Here is a 19,745-nt window from a genome sequence, read left to right on the forward strand (position 1 = left end):
AATCGAAGCTGGTAACAAGAAATTCACTCTCAACAGGCTTAGAGAGAGCTTATAGAAACTTCTGTGATTCTCATGATTATGATTGCTTGGGTAAACTGACACCTGGGCTCATTTCTCCAGGGTCTTAGGAGCTCTGCCATGTTGGGGTCCTGGAGCCCCGCTCCTCATGCTCCTGTCTGTTTTTGGAACCCCAGAACTGAAACATGGCACTGTTCAAATGCCCCAGAGATTAATGCCGTCATTGGTATGCAAGTTTAAGATGTACCTCAGCTGTCATAATGTGTCTTTCAGCCCTTGCCTTTCACCTCTCAAGATCTTACCCAGAGTCCCCCATCTGACATCACTTCCCTGCATCTGTCCTTCAAGGGGCTATTGTTAGAGTCATGGAGGAAGCTCCGGCAGCACATCTGAGTCCTGGCAAGGGTTTCAATTTCCTTGTTATAGTAATGTTAGGTATGAGATGATGAAGTATGGTGGCTATTTTTTTTAATTAGCTTTTTTTTTTCCAGCAAAGAATTGCTTTATCTCCCTCCTACCCACTGAGAAAGCAAGAAAAACAAAACTCCTATTACAAATATGTATATTTAAGCAAAATAAATGCTCACATGGACCATGTCCAGAAAAATATCTCAGAATGTACTCTTTAAGTGTCTGAGGCAGGATTTGAACTCAAGTCCTTCTGACTCCAGGGCTCCATCTACTACACAACCTAGTTACCCCCTCCAGTTTTCTTTTTAATTTTTTCTTAATCTTGAGGAAGTTGCCTTTCTGATCTGTGTATCAGTTTCTTCCTTTATTAATTCAGTCTTGTAAATTCCTTATCCATATTAAGTGAAAGAGCTAATAAAAATGCAAAGGAGTGTTTTAAAATTGTATGTAAATTTCTAGAGGGCATGTGTGTTTAATTTAGGGATAAGTCTTAGCCTAGTGATGTGCATGAATGTAATTCTGTTGGTTTGATGGCTGGGTTGAGAGAAAAGGACCTTTGCCAAAAAGAACTGGACTTTGTTCTAGTCATAAGACTAGACTGAGCACTCAATTAAAAATATCAGGCTGTGAAATCTGCTGGGGGTTTGTTTACTTACCTCTTTGAGAATTCTGAATAGCTTTGTCCCAGCAGTGTAATACAAAGCTTGTTTAAATCTCTGCTTGCCTGAGGCTGTTGAGAATTCTTTTCTGGCAGACACAAGAAAATGGTTGTAGTGAACTGGTAAACTAACTCTTGGATCTGTTTCTCATGGACTTTTGTTTCTGTCTCACTGAAGAAACTGTTCTCAAACTGGCAGAGTGAAAAACTCTTAGGGATTTAGATTAATTAGGAAGGAAGAAAGTCCATGGTACTATGTCCCATGTCACAATAGGTGAACTGTTTAGGCATACATTCAACTAAATTAAACAAATATTTATTAAGCATCTCCTGTGTGCTAAGCACTGTAGTATATGACTGGTAAACAGCTCAGTTTGTTTCCTCAGAGCTTTACTTCCAGGGTAGGGGTGGGGAAACTGCTGCCTTGAAGCTGCACATGGCCTTCTCAGTCCTCTAGTGAGACCCTTTGACTGAATCCAAAATGGATTCTCCACCCCTGTTCTGGAGTATTGATCCAGTCTTTATGGGCCATAATTATAATGTGAACTCCTTCAAAGCAGGAATCAGTACTCCAGGGACCCGAATGGAGTACCTGCTTGAGAACTCACACAGGGCAAGCGTTCACATGGTAGTCAAAAGAAGTAATACAAGTACACTCTTAAGAACTTTGGAATTGATTGTGTGACATGGGAGATGCTGGCACAGTACCACTCAGCATGGCGTGCCCACATCGGAGAAGGAGCTGTGCTGTATGAGCAAAGCAGAATTGAAACAGCTCGAAGGAAACAGGATGTGCAGATTTGGAGAATCCACCCCAAATGTTCACACAGCCTATTTGTGCCCGACCTGTGGTATGGCATTTCGAGCTCACATCGGTCTGATCAGCTGCAGTGGCACACACTCTAGCATGGTGATGTCATTTTGGTCGTCTTCGAGAATGAAGGACAGCAGCAGACCAGTTTGGCACATAGTAAGCATGTGATAAATGCTTTTTTTGTTTATTCATCCAACAGCTGAGCTCCAAGTCCTCATTTTCATTTTGCTGTCCGGACTAGGGGGCACGGTCATTCTTCCAATATTGGGGTTGCCTTCAGTTCTTTATTCTCCCTCAACTTCTGTATCCATCGCCAAGGCTTGTAGATTCTACCTCCACAACACATCCATGGCCTCCTTTCCCCTTCCACTGCTACTACCCTAGGGAAAACCATCATCACTTCTTACCTATTATACTATTGTGTAGTTGTTGTTTGTCTTTCCTTCTCTAAGAAGACCATGACGTCGGGGAAGTGATGCCATGATGTGTAAGTGAATTGGACTTAAGTGAGGGAGGGCTGTGCAAAGTCACCAGCCTCACTTTCTCCTCTGGAGCCATCTGGGTCCAGTGGTGAGATATAGATCAAGATGACTAGAGATCCGCCCCCCCCCCCCTCCATCGTTCAATAACAAGGTAAAGTTAGAAGATAGAGAACATCTGTGCTATTGTGACAGTTTTATTGAATGCTCAGACTCAAGTTTCTCCCCTCTTACATTCCTTCATACAGCTGCCAAAAGACAAGTCCATATCTCATCATATCATTCCCTATTCTCCTCCGTGGCTCCCTATTATCTCTAGGCCTTCACAATATGGCTCCAATTGACCTCTCCAGGCTTGTCTCACAGCATTCCCCTTCATACTCTGTGTTCCTGATGAATTTGCCAATCTGCTCTACCCCAATCCACCATTCCATCTCCTGCCATCTCACTTTTGCACAGACTGTCTGTCCCCTCATGCACAGAATTCACGTCCTCTTCACCTCTTAGAATCCCTAGTTTTGTTCAAGGTTCAGTACATGTGCCACCTTCTGTGGGGAAATGTTTCCTCATTTCCCTAGTTATTCATGTTCTTTCTTCTCAAATTATCTGATATTTACTTTGTTCATATTGTATCCGTCCAGTAGAATGCCCTCTTGAGGGCAAGAATTATAGAGTTTTTTTGGTCTTTGTATCCCTTTTTGTTGTTGTTCAGTTATTTCAGTTGTATCTGACTCTCTGTAACCGCTTTTGGGGTTTTCTTGGCAAAGATACTGGAATGGTTTGCCATTTTCTTCTTCAGCTTGTTTGACAGATAAGAAAATGGAAGCAAATGGTGAAGTGACTTGCCCAGGGTCACACAGCTAGTAAGTATTGGAGGCCAGATTTGAACTCTTCAACTCTTCTTTGAACGTCTTCCTGATTTCCAGCCCAGTTCTCTATCCACTGGGCCATATAAATGTCCCTTTTTGTATCCCTAGCACCTAGTAAATCTGCTTAATAAATATTTGCTAGATTGAATTGGGAGGATGACAACCAGAATATTACCTGTTTCTGTTTCCAGAGTTTGAACACCAATAAGGGAGACTGCCCTATATAAAAATGAATCTTAGGAATCTATTATTCAATAATAATCACCCATATACCTAACCCATATAGCTCAGTAGAGATTTTAAGTCTTGGAGTCAAGAGACATAGGTCCTGTTTTTGTTACTAACTGGGTTGGGGGTAATGTACTAGAAAGAACATGGAAAGAACAGTTGGCCATAAGAAGATCTGAGTTTGATCCCTGTTCATAGCTGTATAACCTTGGGTAAGTCATTTAACCTCTGGACCCTAGTTTCATCATCTATGATATGGGATTATCAATACCTCTACTCCCTCCCTTATAAGGTTCATAGAATCCTAGGATTTAGAGCCAGGAGGAATCTTAAGAAGTCATTCAGTCCTCCTTCACTTATAGGTGAGAAAACAGAGGCTCCAGGGAAGTGACATCCCCTTTCCTTTAACCCCTGCTCACAGAGCATGAGATGGGGGCTTTCACTAGGATGGTGCCCACTTTTGTGCACTCACTCTCCAGTTTAGAAAGAGCAGACATGGCGGCCAGCTGAGCTCTTGCTATGCATTTGTTAGGCAGCCTTGAGCAGGTTACTCTCCCTCCCATTTTCTCCATCTGAGCCTGAGGTGGTTGGTCTAAAAAGTTCATAGGATTTTAGATCTGGAAGAGACCTTTAGATTTCATCTTGTCCAATCCCCTCATTCTTATAGCCTAAAAAACTGAGACTCTGAGACATCAAATCTGTTGTTGTTGTTGAGTTGTTACAATTGTGTCTGGCTCTTCATAACCCCATTTTGGTTTTTTTTCTTCTCCAACTCATTTTACAGATGAGGAAACTGAGGCAAACAGGGTTATGTGACTTCCCCAGGGTCACACAGCTAGTAAGTGTCTGAGGCCGAATTTGAACTAAGGTCTTCCTGACTCCTCTCCCAGCGCTCTATCCCCTTGCCACCTAGCTTCCCTGAAACATTGAAAGATTTGCCTAAGTAAGAAACAAACCTAGGATTTGAACCCAGGTCTTTGGATTCTAAAATCATTACACTATCTTAGAGATAAAGATGATGTTTCTTTTGACGAATCTAACATTATAACTCAAAGTCATATGCCTTCCTGCAGCTTTGATCTTTGTGTGTACCCACAGCAGATAACGGTCTACTTCCTCCTTAAATGAGAGCATCTTTAGAAGGGGAGGAAGGGGACTTTTGTGTGCTCTTTTTGTTCTAATGTTCTCGGCGTTCTCTAAGTAACCCTCTGATGTAAGAGCACGGATAACCAATGCTAGAGACTTTGGTTTTGGGCCACAAACCTGCTTTCTATCTCCCTCTGCAGGAAGGTCTGTGGAAGCACATGGGGTTATTTATGAGAAGGGTTTGATTTGCCTTTAAATGGCACTTCTCCAAACCAGGATGTTTAAAAAAAATCATTTTTACTATAATGTTATTATAATAATATTTTTATTATAAACGTGACCCTCAGCAAACAGAAACCTTAAAGCACATGAACAAAAGCAAAACAATTTATACAAAAATGTTGTTTATACTGTAAAAAAATATGTAAATTCCCAAACCTCTTTTCTGTCTATATTTCTCCTCTCTTTTCCTCTTATTTATGGTATGTTTTATGACTATTATTATATATATAGTTGTAACCAGTGTATATATTGCTCTTTTGGTTTTAATTTTTTTTACTCTGTATCACTTTATATACATTTTCCCATATTCATATTCTTTATAGTGGTATCATGTTACACAGGAGGGAATGGGGTTGCACTATGTGTAACAGACCAGCAAGAGGACTGTGAAACACCAGCATAGACTGGTGGACCATCAGTGCAGAAAACAAAACCCCTGAATGTTAATATCTTGGAGTTTAACTATGATGGCCCCACCCCAGTTACAGCTGTGAGTTCAATAATAGTCTATTCTGTGCATAAATCCCAATTTGTTCAGCCATTCCCTGACTGTTGGATGGTTGAGTTCTTTCCATTTTTTTTGCTATTAGTAAAAAGTGTTGCTAAAAAGAATTTTTTTTTACAAATAGATCTTTTTCTTTTCCTTAAAGTATAGTGTGTAGAAGCTTCATTTCCACTTTTGAGGAAGCTCTAAAAAAAAAATACTCATGAAAGGTGTGGGCTAGCTCTCCCAGATGAAAGAAAGTGTGGGCTAGCTCTCCCAAATGAAAGAAGGTGTGGGCTAGCCCTCACAGGCGAAAGAAGATGTGGGCTAGCTCTCTTCACTGTGGCTGAGGTTATCACGTAGGGAAGTGGAACACAGGGAAGAGCCGTTGAAGCCTCCTTGCAGGCTCACTCCCTCTCCGGGGCCCTGGGAAACGAAGTTGGGCTCTAGACAGCTCTTCCTCCAGCATCTGAAGCACAGAAAGAAGGAAGCCATGGTTCATTCCTTTCTTGGTCTGCCCAGTTAATCTTCCTAATGCACTGCTCTCATCATGTCACTTTCCTATTCAAAATTCTGCACAGATTATCAGATAAAGTGCTAACTCCTTAGCACCTGTATTCCAGTTCTTATGATTTACCTGTCTAGCCTCATCACACTCATGCCCTCTCGTATAATCTATATTCCATCCAAATTGGATTTCCTAAAGCAGAGGGTCTGATCATGTTACTCCTCTGCTTAATAAACTGCATTGGCTCCCTATTTCCTCATACAAATGCCTTCATTTGGCCTTTAGAACCCCTCATAACCTGGCTCCAATTTACCTTTAAAATGTTGCTGCAAATCACTCCTCTTCATGCTCTAGATGGCACAGCCAGAAAAGCCTCTTGCTAAGCTTCACAAATGATATGCCATCTCTATGCCTTTGTCTATTCCTTGTTTATCCCTCATGCCTAGAATGTACTCCCTCTCAGTCTCTGCCTCTTAGAATCTGAATGACCCTGAGAGGCGCCCCCTGACAAGGGCTTGTATTGGATCCAATGCTACGTCATTGCTCCCATCTACAAACATTTATGGAGTGCCTACTGTGTGCACTGTGTCCCAGCTGTAGCTGCAGTTCCCAGATTGTCTCTTCCTGTCTTGGCCTGGACAACAACCAGTGCTTTCCAGGCTTCCCCCAATACCATACCTCTTTTCGGGTAGCTAGCCTCTCCTGCCACTCTCGTAGCTCCATGGTGTGTTCTTCCTCCAGGGCAGCTAGCTTCTTCTTTTCTTGTTCCACCAGGCGCTGGAGTTTTTCATTCTATGTAGAGGGTGGAAAGGCAAGCTGGAGGGGGGGGGGGTCTCCACTTTGAACATCATTGGCCACTACACATCCATATTCATCATAGGATCTATGCCCAGATCAGGTTTCTACTGATCTACCTGCCACCCCCAGGTGGGATTCACTCATAGTTTGTCTGTTCACCCTTCTCAAGGATGGGCTGCAAATAATGATTGCTACCCATATTTATATAGCCCTTTCTTCCTAACCTTAAAAGGGTTTCATATACTTTATCTTATTATATCATGACATTAGCCATAGAAAGGAGATCATGTGTTCAGTTCAATTAACCTTATTAAGCACTTACCATGAGCAAGGGTTCTACTAAGATCCCATTTTCCTAGGCTCCAACATAGCCTTGACGTATCCTGGTTCTCAAAATCTATGCCAATGGAACACAATTGTTGATGCAATCCATCAATCTGGAAAGACTTCAGTACAGGTCTGGAGGTAGGTTGTGCATCTATTATCCAAGAACCTGCCTAACTAAGGTTGGAGGGACCCATCACCAGGTTGGCTGCAGAGTCATAGCAACTCTCAAGACTAAATTATAGAGGGATTGAGATCTGTGTGGGTAAAAGGCAGGGTGTTCCTAAAGTCTGGGCACATAGGAAATCTCATTAACTATGCATATTTTCAAGAAATGAGATGAACATTTATTTCAACAACATTTTATTTAATTAGCATAAGTGAGATTTCATAGGAAGACATAGGAAATCTCATTAATTAATTAAATTAAATTAATCTCATTAATATGGAAAATAGTCCCCAATAGCTAACAAAAGCTTTTATTCCATATGAAATTGTCATGGCTCAAATTTATGCTAATTAAGTAAAATGTTGTTGAAAATTTTATTTCATTTCTTGAAAATATGCATAGTTAATGAGATTTCCTATGTGTCCAGACTTTAGGGACATCCTGTGTATTTATAGATCCTTATAATGTATGCAAGGTACTATATCCTAAATATCAAAGGAGAGAAAGATGAAAAGGACACAGTGCCTGTTCACAGGAGTCCTGTACTACTCTGGGTGAAGGGAGGAGGAAATAAGACATGTGCACAGCTCAGTATAATGAAGTTAGAGTATCATTAAGTGCACAGGAGAGGTCAAACAGAAGGATGAGAGATTCAAGGAGAAATGAATCATTTTCAGGGGGCAATGGGGAAAGAGTGTTAGGGAAGTCTCCGTGAAAAAGGTGGTTCTGGATTTGGTCCAGAAAAAAAGGGAAGGGGGATTTCCATAGATGTAGGAGGAGTTCATTGCCAGACTGAGGGAGAGCGTGGTTATTATTCTATCTATAAGCAAAATAGGTCATGGCTAAAAATGCAGATTATAAGATTACTGGGGAGCGGTGTCTTTGAGGCTATGAAGGTGGGCTTCTTATCCCTACTTGACAGATAAATTTGAGACCCAGACCCATCCAAGCAACAAGATCACATTGCCATATGAGAGTACAAAGAGAGAGGAGAAGGGGACCAAGTACAAAGTCTTGGGGAGCATGAATATTGGGTGAAGGGTGAAGAGTCAGCATAGGAGCTAAAGGAGGAGGGGTTAGAAGGTCAGAGGAATGAGAGAATACAGCGAGTAGCTAAACTGTAGTAAAAAGGAGACATGGAAGTACAGAAGGAAAGACACATTGCTTTTACTTAAGTACACAGTGAGCCACAGTGACACATTCTTTATAGAAATTATTTCGTTTGATCCTTATGACAATCTTGAAATGAAGTTGGTGTTAAATATTATTATCTTCCTCTTACAGATAAAGAAACTGAGACTTGGCGGTTAAGTTCAAGGTCACACTGTGAATAAGAGACAGACTCAGAATTAAAGTTCCCTCCTGTCCATGCTCGAAATTCAAGCACAAATCATTTCCTTTGTGTTGTAGTTGGTATCTGGCTGTGGGTTGTGATTTTAATTTTCACTGTTCAGGCTACTTAGAGTATAGGCGGCCGTGGGGAGAGGGACAAGAGCACTGCATTGTCCTTGACTCGTTTTTGAGTCATAATCAACTCTTCATGACCCCTTTTGGGGTTTTATTGACAGAGATAATGGAGTGACTTGTCATTTCCTTCTCTAGCACATTTTACAGATGAGGAAACTGAGGCAAACAGGGAGAAGTGACTTGACTAGGGTCACACTGCTAGTGTCTGAGACCAGATCTGATCTAAGGAAGATGCATCTTCCTGACTCCAGACCCAGCACTCTAATCAAGTACAAACTTTGACACTTACTACCTGTGTGACTTTGGGCAGGTTACTCAGTCTCTCTGGGCCCAGCTATAAAAATGAAGGGGTTAGTCTAGGTAATCTTGAGGGTCTCTGCCAGCTTTGCAGATTTCTAGAAGCCAGAACATGCAAGGGAAGGCTCGGTCACTCACCTGCATCTGCCCCACCTCCTGCACGTTGGCCTCCAGCTGGTGCTGAAGTTCCTGCAGCTGTTTTTGGTGCTGCTGCTGGTGTTGCTCTGTGTCTGCCTTCTGGCGCTCTTCCTCTTGCTGTAAGAACTGCCCAAGAAATACACTGAGTCAAACTGGGTTTGGTACCAGGGCAACAAAATCTCCAGAGTCTCCTGAACGGGCAGGGTAGCAAAGGTGACTTTGACTGTACTCCTGACTCAGGGTATTCTATAGTACTGATCACACCATGCCTCTGCTCAGAAGCCTCCTCTGATTCCATGGCCTGCACTCAGGATAATGTCAGAACTCCTTACTGGACCACTGAGGCCCTACACAATCTGATCCCAGCCCACATTTCCCACATTCTCTCCCTTCTTGTTCTTTTGCTTTAGCAAAGCTGAACTGTCTTTTCTCATGCTATGCTCTGTTTTGGGGATGACCTCCCTCCTATACCCACACATTGAAATCCTACCCATCCTTTAATATCGGGCTAAGAAGCCACCTCCTTGATGAAGCCTTCTCTGGCTCCCAACCCCACCCCACTGGAAGTAACCTCTCAGTAACATCTGCTTTGTTGCTGGACACTAAAGGACCATGGAACTTCCCAACTGACTTGTAGCTAAAACCTTTCCCATGTGTTGTGTCCTTCATTAGAATATGAGTTTCTTATGAGCAGGGGCAGTCTGACTTTTCTCTATGTATCCCCTGATGCTTAGCATAGTTCTCTGTGCATTGTAAAAGCTTACTAAATGCCTTGTTTAACATTTATAATAATATTTTATACTTTATACAATAAGCATAAATATTTATATAATTAAATATAGTATTTATATGATAAATGTTTTATTTATTAATTCACTCAGCAGTCCACTGAACTCCCATAGCACCTGCTTCCACGTTTCTTGCATTACTTTCATATTCTGCCTTATCATAGAATCATAGTATGTTAGAAGCAGAAGTCAAATCTGAAGCATTTTTAAGTGCCTTCTATGTACCAGGTATTGTACTAAGCACTGGAGATACAAAGGAAGACCAAAAAACCCCTCAAAAGCAAAAAAAATAGCCCCTATTTTCAAGGACTTCACTGTGTAAGGGAGGGAGGCAATAATCAAAAAACCATACACAAGCAGGATATATATGTGCATCTACGCATGTGTGTGTAATTATATACACACACACATATATAATAAACTGGAGATAATCAATGGAAAGAAGGCCTTAGCATTAAGAGGGCAGAAGGGCTAAGTCCCTCATTTTTTATAGACGAGGAAAGGGAAAATCAGTGAGGGAAAAGCATTTGCCTAAACTCATACTGCTTGTATCAGAGACTAGACTGGATTGGATCATGGTCCTTTAGATCCTAGCCTACCTCATATTTATTTTACAGAAACACAGAACCTCTGAGTTGGAAGGTACTTCAGTGGCCATCTGGACTGACCTGGACCTGAACAGGAATCCTGTTCTAATGGAAAGAACCTGGATGGGGAATCAGGAACCCTAGGATTTAGTTCTAGCTCTGCTAGGCACTAGCCATGCTAGTGGATGACTGGGTGAAGTCACTTCACCAATCTGGGTTTCAAATTCTCCCTGGATAAAGTAAGTGGTTGGAACAAGGTGATGTCTGACACCCCTTCTACCATTCTAAGTTTCCGTGATTCTCATGTTAAGTGACTAACAAGTACTTACTCCATGGACCTGAATGGAGTACCTGTTTGATTTGCTCCCGGTGCTCAGCACCACTTATGTCCTTAAGCTTGAGACTCTCTTTGAACTGGGCCAGGCGAATCCTGGTCTCACTCCGTTGAGACTTTACTTGCTGACTTCTCTCCTGGGCCTGCTGGTTTTTCAACTCTTCTAGCAGGAGGTGGTGGAAGCTATGCATCCGTTCATTATCCTACAAAGCGTAAGACAAGACTTTCATATAAAAGTAGAAGTTGGGGAAATTTGTCCATCCATCCATCCATCCATCCATCCATCAACCCATTTACTCATTCATTCAACAATACTAAGTGCTACTATGCAAACACTATGTTAGGTGTTAAGAATACAAAGATAGATCTGAGGCGGGTCTTACTCTAAAAGAACCTATCTATATATAACTATACAAGGGAGAGCAATGTAATTATAAAGAGGAGCTCCAAGAAAAGTTCTGTGATATATTTAAAGGAGAGTGATCACTTTCACTTGGGAGAGTGTGGGAAGGTTTCATAGAGGAGGTGCTGTATGAGATGGTCCTTAAAGGAGCTCTATCAGTAGATGGAGTTGGGTAGGGAGAGGTTCATTTCAGGGATGGGGAACAGTGTTGTGCAAAGACATGGAGATGGTAGAGGGAAGGAGAACAATGGGAGACAAAGTAGTACAGATTGACTAGAAAGGAAAGTATAGAATGTGGTATAAAGTGGGTGAAGGGGAGTGGTATATGATTAAATTGGGAAGGGTAGGTTGGAGCTGAGTTGCTGAAGGAGTTAAATGCCAGGATCAGAAATTTCTGCTTTATTGGATAGACAATGGAGAATCATGGAAAGATTTTGAATAGGAGATTTACAGGACCAGAGGAGGCAGGGTGGGAAGATGGGGAGTTGGGCGTAGAGAGAGTAGATTAAAGAGGAGATAGCCTGGAGGTGGGAAGATCAGTGAAGAAACTATCAAAATAGTCTAGGTGAGAAGAGATGAAGAAAATGAGGGTAGAGAAAGTGGGAGAGGAGGGATGGATGCAAGAGAGATGGTGAAAGTAGGACTGAAAAGACTTATCAGTGGGTTGGAATGAAGCCAGCCAAACTCAAGATTGTCATGAGTGACCTGGTCTGGTTTCTGGGAGTCCATCACAGCCTTTTTATTCTTTCTCTCCCTTTTATTCAAATTTATCTATTTATTCATTGAATCTCCCTGGTAGAAGGTAAGTTCCTTGAGAGCTGTTTTGTTGTTTTGTCATCGAATCCCCAATACATAGCCTTGCAAATAGTAAGTACTTAATAAATACATGCTTGTTGGATTGGGTTGGAGCTATGAGATGTCCTGGATGGATGTTGGGGGCATTAAGCCGCTCTGGTCCTTCTTGTATAAACTTGACTTCTCACTCTCCATCTTGTTCTCTTTCTCCCTTTCTTTCTTTTACCCTCCATTACCCTTATTTTTCTTTCTTTCTAAGGCACCCAAGTGATACAGTAGATAGGACTTTGGATTTACAGTCAAGAAGACTGGAGATGGAATCTTCCCTGACACTTGTAGTTATGTGACCCTAGGCAAGTCAGCTCTCTCAGACTCAGTTTTCTCATCTATAAAATGGGGATGATAACAGTAGCATGGCCTCACAGAGGTGAGTGTGAGGATCAAATGAGATAGCTTATAAAACTTTCTTCAATCCATAAAGCGCTATATAAATAGATATGTAGGCAGTAACCTGAATGCTGAGTTTGGCATCTAGAAAGCAATGGGCTGACCTTGTAAAACCTAAACCTGTAAACACCTAAGGGAGGAATAAATGCAGTTCCTTTATCTGTCCCCTCTACCCCATCCCATTTTAGGCCCTGAATGCCTGAGGGACATCTTCTGGAGAGTCAGCTAAGGAGTGAGTGGGGAGTGGATTCAGGCAGATGCTCTTTGGTTGAGGCCAGTAGGCTTAGGTATCAAAGCAGCACTGGCATTACCTTCTCATGGCGCTTGGTCAACTGTTGTCTGTGGAGGGAGTACTGTTCCTTCACCTGTTGCTTGAAGAGCTGATACTTGTCTTGTAAGTGGGATTGTTCCAGCTGCCATATCACAGCCTCCCGGGCTGGGGAGAAGAGGGTTCTCCATCACCACAAAACCTCAGTAATGTAACTTCTCACAATTATCTATTTTCTCAATCAATAGGGATTAATAATATAATTACTATGGGGGGCAGAAATCAGCAGAATTTTTTGACATGAAAAAATGTAGTCCTTATATTCAAGAAGGTTGTGAATGACTGAACTAGGTTATCTCTAAGGCCCCTCCCAACTATAACATTCTGTGAACTTCTGCCAAAGGTCATTCCATCCATTTTCTGCCCCTCTTCTACCAAGCTGATCCAGTCAGCTGGATCCTTGGATGCTCTGATGAGATCCTTAACCTTCATAGAAAGGCCCTATGAAAGACAACCTTTAAGAAATGCCCCTCTTCCCAGGCCCCTAGCTGGCTGATCATCTGTGGGAAGCACCTTCATTTATAGAGATGTATTGAATTATACCCTCAACACATTTTTAACCTTACAGACCAAGTTCCTGATCCTAGTTCTAGGCATTTAAACAGCTAGGCTCCAATCCATTTTTTTCTTCAGCTTTTTCATATACCACCCCCCTTCATGCACTCTGTATTCTGACCACCTCAGATTACTTTGCCTCTCATTCTCATCCTTCCCTCTACTGTCTCCATGCCCTTGCTTATCTTACCTGGATCCTGGAGGAAAAGATTGACATTTTTTGGCTTCAAAGAAATCCTGCCTATGGTCTCTTACATTGTAATGCTTCGCCCCCCCCCCCCCAGGTCATACATCAGTTTCTCTAACAGAGTCTGTGCCACAGTTGACAAACATGATCAACCTATGTTTGGGGCAAGGTGGGGATATGGTGGGTGGTGTAGTCTGGAAGGCGTGGCCCAAGCCTTTAGAATTCCCTGCTGTTATGCTCTGGCCTGGATCCTTGTGTCGATAACTGTACAGTTATTCCTTCCACATCATTACTTTCACCATTGTGGTTTCGATATACGGTGGGTTGGCATAAGAAATTAAATGAGAATTTTGGGGGAGTTTTGTGGAAGCTTCAGACGACATGTGAAGTCCAATAGGTGATACAGGAAAAGTTCAGAAACTCAGAAATGTAAAAAATGTATATATAGTATTATATAATATCAATATAGTTTATCTCTTAATACCATAATAATTCAGATTTCTTCTTTGGTACAAAGGGAAGGTGAAAAAATTTTATGCAGATTTTCCATATCACAGGATACAGTAACCTTGAAATTTGGAAATGATAACTGTACATTCTTTCTTCTAGGATCCCTTCTGTCCTTTGTCATGGGAAGCTTGGATGGTCATGGAATCACTGAGGATTAGAGCTGGGAGGGACCTTCAGGTCATCTAATCTTTTTCTTATCCAAAGCACGAATCCCTTCTTTAACATCTCCAGTAAATAGCCATCTAACCTCTAGTGAGCACACTCAGTGATCAGTGACTCATCACCTAATAAGACATGTCATTCAATTTTTTGACAGCTTCACTGAGGAAATTCAGATGAAATCTGCTTCTTGGTAATTTGACCTATTGACTCGATGTTTGCCCTTTGGAACCTCTCAGAATAGATTTAATTACTCTCATAAATGACAGCTTCTCAAATACAAAGATGTCTGTCACATCCTCCCTCTCTTTCCTTCTTCAGGATAAACACTCCCATGTCCTTTATCCATTACTCTGAGGTTGCAATTTTGAGCTAAGCCCTACCTCTTTTGAGGCTATGGACTTTGCTGGTGAATTCCCATTCAATGGAGGTCACTTTTTTCTTATGCTCCTGGATCAGTTTCTGTAGGGCTTGGTTCAGCTGTTCCTGCTGCTGCTGGAGAAAACTTTGCTCCTGAAAGAAAAGAGGAAGCTACCTTTATCTAGTAATAACGGTAATAGCATCACCATTACCACCATCACCATCACCATCACCACCACCACCATCACCAAGCATTTTTTGATCTACTGCTGGGAACACGGCTAACCACTGGTCATAGAAAGATAACATGAGACAGGGTCCTTTCCCTCAAGGCATTTAAATTGAAGGGACATTTTTTTTTTTTGCTAATTTTTTTTGGAGGGAGGGAAGGCAGGGCAATTGGGGTTAAGTGACTTGCTCAAGGTCACACAGCTAGTAAATGTTAAGTGTCTGAGGTCAGATTTGAACTCAGGTCCTCCTGAGTCCAGGGACAGTGCTCTATTCACCGTGCCACATTGCCACCCCCAGGACTTTTTTTAAACAAAGAACAAATCTAAAGACAATATAGTGTATGGTTGGATAGAGGACCAGCCTAGAAGTCAGGAAGATCTGGGTTGAGGTCTTGTCTCTGATACTATTAGTTGTATTAAGTAGCTTAACCTCTCAGTGGCCCCAAGAAACTCTCTAGGACTATAAATTTTAGATGAACTGCCAATCTATGTAAGTAAGTGGAGTCTCCATATGGGGTGTTCTCTATACAGATGGAATTAGTAAGGAAAAGATCTGTTTCCTCCAGACCCCAGATAGACTGACACATGGTCATTAAACTTAAAAATGTACTGCCCAGAATGATACCACAGATGAACTAAAGTAAAAAGAAAGATGTACAAATTAATTTATAGTAAGTGCTAAAGAAAGGGACCTTCTGCCTTTGAAAGTTGTGCCCTCTCTGTATTACCATGGAGAGACAGTGTGGTTTAGTGGGTAGAGTTCTGGGCTTGGATTCAGATCCTGTATCTGAACACTTATGAGTGCCAGGGAAAGGCCTGATCTCTCTAAGCCCCAGTTTCCTCATCTGTAATGGGGCTTCCTACCTGTAGCTATTAAGTACTTCTTGTTTCACAGGGTTATTATGAAACTCACATAGATAATCTATGTAAAGCACTTTGCAAAATCTATGTAGGAAGCCAAGTGGTGCAGTGAGTAGAGCACTGGACCCGGAGTCAGGAAGACTTGAGTCCAAATCCAGCCTCAGACACTTACTTAGCTATGTGACCCAAGCATTTAATCTCTGCCTGCCTCAGTTTCTCCATGTGTAAAATGGGGATTATAATAGTACCTCCCTCCCAGAATTGTTGTGAGAATAAAATAAGATATTAGCAAAGTACTGTGTAAGCCTTAAAGGTGCTATAGAATGCTTGTTATTGATCATATAACCATTAATTATTTATTAATGATTATATTTTAAGAAATAACTATTAATTATGTTACTTTTGTTACTTAGTAGTTATTTATTACTTTCCCTCCGAGGCTTTGCAGACACTGCATTCTAACATATAAATTGGCTTACCTCAAAATCAATACTTATGAGCATGGGAAGAGGAATTTTCTGACATTAAAATATGTAAATTTATGAAAAGTAATATTCAAAAGTGTCCCTTCAAGAAACACTCTGCTTGTTATTCCCTAGGCTGCCTATCCCTAGTCCCAAATCAACCCTGTTTTTTGGAAGGCCTAAATACACCCAATTGCTTTATTCCCTGCCTCTTTCCATCTTCCTTAAATCCTGGTTGCCTCACCCAAATTAAGGCCCTATCTCTACTTGTACTTTGAGGAGAATCACGTTGAGAACAGCTGATCCACCCTTATATATTGCTTCAGTTTTTACCTCAGTCCTGTCCTAACCCTCACACCAGCTAGGTTATAGGTGGCAAGTGTCTGTAGTGGACCTGCTGGGCCCTCAGCCCCTATCTCACGCTCTCCTCCTGACCCTAAAGAGAGTGTACCTGGCACCTGGACCTACACGAGAACGAATTTCCTCACCTCTTTCCCATTCTCTCTCAGGGCTGGCAACTTCCGAGTGTAGTCTTTCTCCTGCTGGGCTTTTAGGCGACGCGCCTGGTCCTGGAGTCTCTGGGTGTACTCTGCTTCTAACCGTTCTGTAATCTGACGGTGGTGGCGCTCCACAGCCTCTACCTGGCTATCATAGTGTTGTTTCTTGCCCTGTGGAGAGATGAGTCACCATTCTGTTCCTTACTCTGGATGAGTTCTAACACGTTCTAGGCATCACGTTATTTATTCCCATAAAGCATGGAACATGGTGACTCTGCTTCTATAGTGGGAAGGTTTACTCCTGTGAATGAGGGAGAAGGGAAGGTCAGAAGATGTCTCCCTAGGAAACAAATTCCTAGGGGAGCCACTCTTTTCTGTTCTAGCTCTTGCTCAGTATAAGATTGACCTCCCTTGGAGGTGACTTGGCTTTTTAAATAAGATCATGGAACAGTCCAGTCTTAGCAATGCCAAAATGGATTTCTGTGGTGATGCAAGGCTGTCCTCTCACGATGACAGGCTGATATCCTAACAGCAAGCAGGAGGGCCAAAAACACAAGAGGGGGAAGATAAAGGGAAAGAGAACATGCCTAAGTGTGCATGCCAGGACGTGGGAGGGTCTAATTCTGTGCCTTTATATTTCAAAGCAAGTACCAAATGAATGAATTACTAAGGTAAATCTTCAGTTTTTTGCAGTTTCCTCATCTGTAAAACGGGTACAATCATATTTTTATTGCCCATCTTGTTAGATCATTGCAAGGAAACTGTTTTGATGATGGTTGTGATTATACTGCAGACAGCATGAGTTCATTGTCACTGGTGCATAGAATGTGGGAATTGGAGTCAAGAAGACCTCTGTTCAAATCCTGACAAGCTGTGTAAGCATGGGCGAGTTACTTAAACTCTGTAAGTCACAGTTCTCTCATCTATAAAATATGGACAAACATGGTACAGTAGAAAGAACCTGGATTTCAGAGTCAGAGGATCTAGGTTCAAATCTCAATCTCTGTCATGTACCACCTATGTGACCTTGGACAAGTCACTTCTCTGGGCCTTGGTTTTCTCATCTATAAAAAGAGTGGGGTGGATCAGATAATTTCTTTTTTTTTTTGGAGGGGGGAAGGCAGGGCAATTGGGATTAAGTGCCTTACCCAAGGTCACATGGCTAGTAATTGTTAAGTGGCTGAGGCCAGATTTGAACTCAGGTCCTCCTGACTCCAGGGCTGGTACTCTATTCACTGCACCACCTAGCCACCCAATCAGATAATTTCTAAAGTGCCTGACAATTCTAAATCTATGCTCTTGTGACCTAGAGTATTTAACTCACAGGGCTGTTATGATAGTCAAATGAGCACATCACAAATATTTAAAATTCTGTCTGTCTCTATCTCTCTGTCTCTGTCTCTCTCGGTTATCATTTAATGTATGTCTCATTCTATGTGAAGTACTTGCATTTTCCACAATAAAACGTTAGCACCCTTGCTGCCAGTCATTTCAGAATGGCTTTGGGATTGTAGCTGGTGAATAGAGAAATCTTAGTACATGTGGTGCCAAAGTGAGAACTGAATAGAGAAATCCAAAGGTTATTTGATTGGTTGCTCTCTGAAAGAATAAAATTAATTGAGATTGACTGTGGAGTGTGTACAGTTTAGGGAACTGGTCAGCATCGTGCCTTTAGGATTCTCTGTCCAGTCTTGTTTAAAGATGAATTCTGGGGTGCCTGTCCAAGAATGATACAGACTTATGGAATGTGGTGCCCATTTGGCTTTGCACTTTTAGAATAAGAAAACTTGACTGTCTCTGGAATGAATACAAGAACTATGGAAAATGATTAGACTAGAAGTAGTCTGTAACACATTACTGATGAAGAATTGTGCAGAAGAAGCCACCAAAGAGAGGAAAGAAACTGGGCTGGTCAGATAGTAAGTGAAGTATTAACCAGGGATCACCTACCAGTGTGATGTGTTCCATTAGCAATATGCACTATGCAGTGCCAAGATTCCTGGGGGAACTAGAACTCTTGCTTTGTGCCCAAAGCCTATTGGGTAGATCCATGGTGGAGGATTTATGGGAGATCATGGTCAAGAGCCACAGAGCAAGGTTTACGGGTGGTTTGTTTCTCAGTCCTAATCCTTCTTGACCTCTCTGTAGCCTTTGAAACTATTGGTCACCCTCCTCTCCTAGATATTCTCTCATCTCTAGGTTTTCTTGGCATGTTTCTCTCCTAGTTCTCCTACCTAAATTCCCACTCCTTCTCAGTCTCCTTTTTAAGCTCTTTATCCAGATCGCACCCACTAACTGTGGGTCTCCCCCAAAGCTCTGTCCTGGGCTCTCTATACCATCTTGCTTGGTGATCTCATCCCACTATTTCAGGGATCATTTCTATTCAGATGATTCCCAAATAGATATATATACAGCCCCAATCTCTCTCCAGTGTTCCAGTCTTGTATCACCAACTTCCCCTTAGAAGACATCTCTAATAGGATGTCCCATCGGCATCTCAAATTCAACATGTTCAGAACTCGTTTTTCTTGCTAAACCCTACTCTCATCCACACTTTGCTATCACTGTGAAGGGCACCTCTATTCTCTTAATCACCTAGACCCTCCTGAAACCTTGGTGTTTTCCTCAATTCCATTCTCACTCTCTCAACATATCATCCAATCTGTTGCCATTGCATCTCTCACATACATTCCCTCCTTTCCATTCATACAAGCCCCGCCCTGGAACAGGTTCTTATCACTTCTTACCTGGACTATTGCAATGGCTTTCTGGTTGACCTCCCTTGCCTCAAGTCTCTCCCCATTCTAATCCATGTTCAACTCAGATGCCAAAGTTATTTTCTGAAAGTGTAGGTTTGATCATACCATTACCCTACTCAGCAAACTCCAGTGGCAACCATTGCCTTCAAGATCAATGATTAAATACTCTGTTTAGCATTTAAAGCCCTTTGTAACCTGGTCCCTTTCTAGTTTTCTAAAATATTCTTACATTTTAGTTTTCTCCACATTCCCTATCATCCAGCAACACCTGCCAGAAATTCTTACTGTTCCTCATACATATGGCCCTTCATTTTCCAGCTTCCACTCCACACCTTTTTACCGGCTGTCCCCCATGCCTGAAATGCTTTCCTTTCTTCCTTCCTTCTGCCTACTGGCTTCCATCAAACACTCAGTTCAAACCCCATCTCTCCTGGTCTTTCTCACTTCCTAG

The 19,745-nt window shown here is 41.9% G+C and overlaps 1 protein-coding gene across 1 annotated transcript in view; it reads right to left on the reverse strand.

Annotated features, from left to right (window-relative positions):
- Nucleotides 1–4,857: 4,857 nt before the first annotated feature.
- LOC138151998 (STE20-like serine/threonine-protein kinase) overlaps nt 4,858–19,745 on the reverse strand; it is a 65,584-nt gene continuing 50,696 nt past the window's right edge. The window contains 7 exon segments of the mRNA XM_069075621.1: nt 4,858–5,798; nt 6,516–6,629; nt 9,031–9,156; nt 10,757–10,942; nt 12,696–12,820; nt 14,507–14,636; nt 16,527–16,706. Of these exon segments, the coding sequence (XP_068931722.1) occupies nt 5,685–5,798; nt 6,516–6,629; nt 9,031–9,156; nt 10,757–10,942; nt 12,696–12,820; nt 14,507–14,636; nt 16,527–16,706 (975 nt within the window). The 3' untranslated portion in view covers nt 4,858–5,684.

The sequence above is a fragment of the Petaurus breviceps genome, unplaced genomic scaffold (assembly GCF_028583685.1).
Source record: "Petaurus breviceps papuanus isolate PSGF00001 unplaced genomic scaffold, PetGlider_PUasm1.0 90919, whole genome shotgun sequence".
Classification (NCBI taxonomy): Eukaryota; Metazoa; Chordata; class Mammalia; order Diprotodontia; family Petauridae; genus Petaurus; species Petaurus breviceps.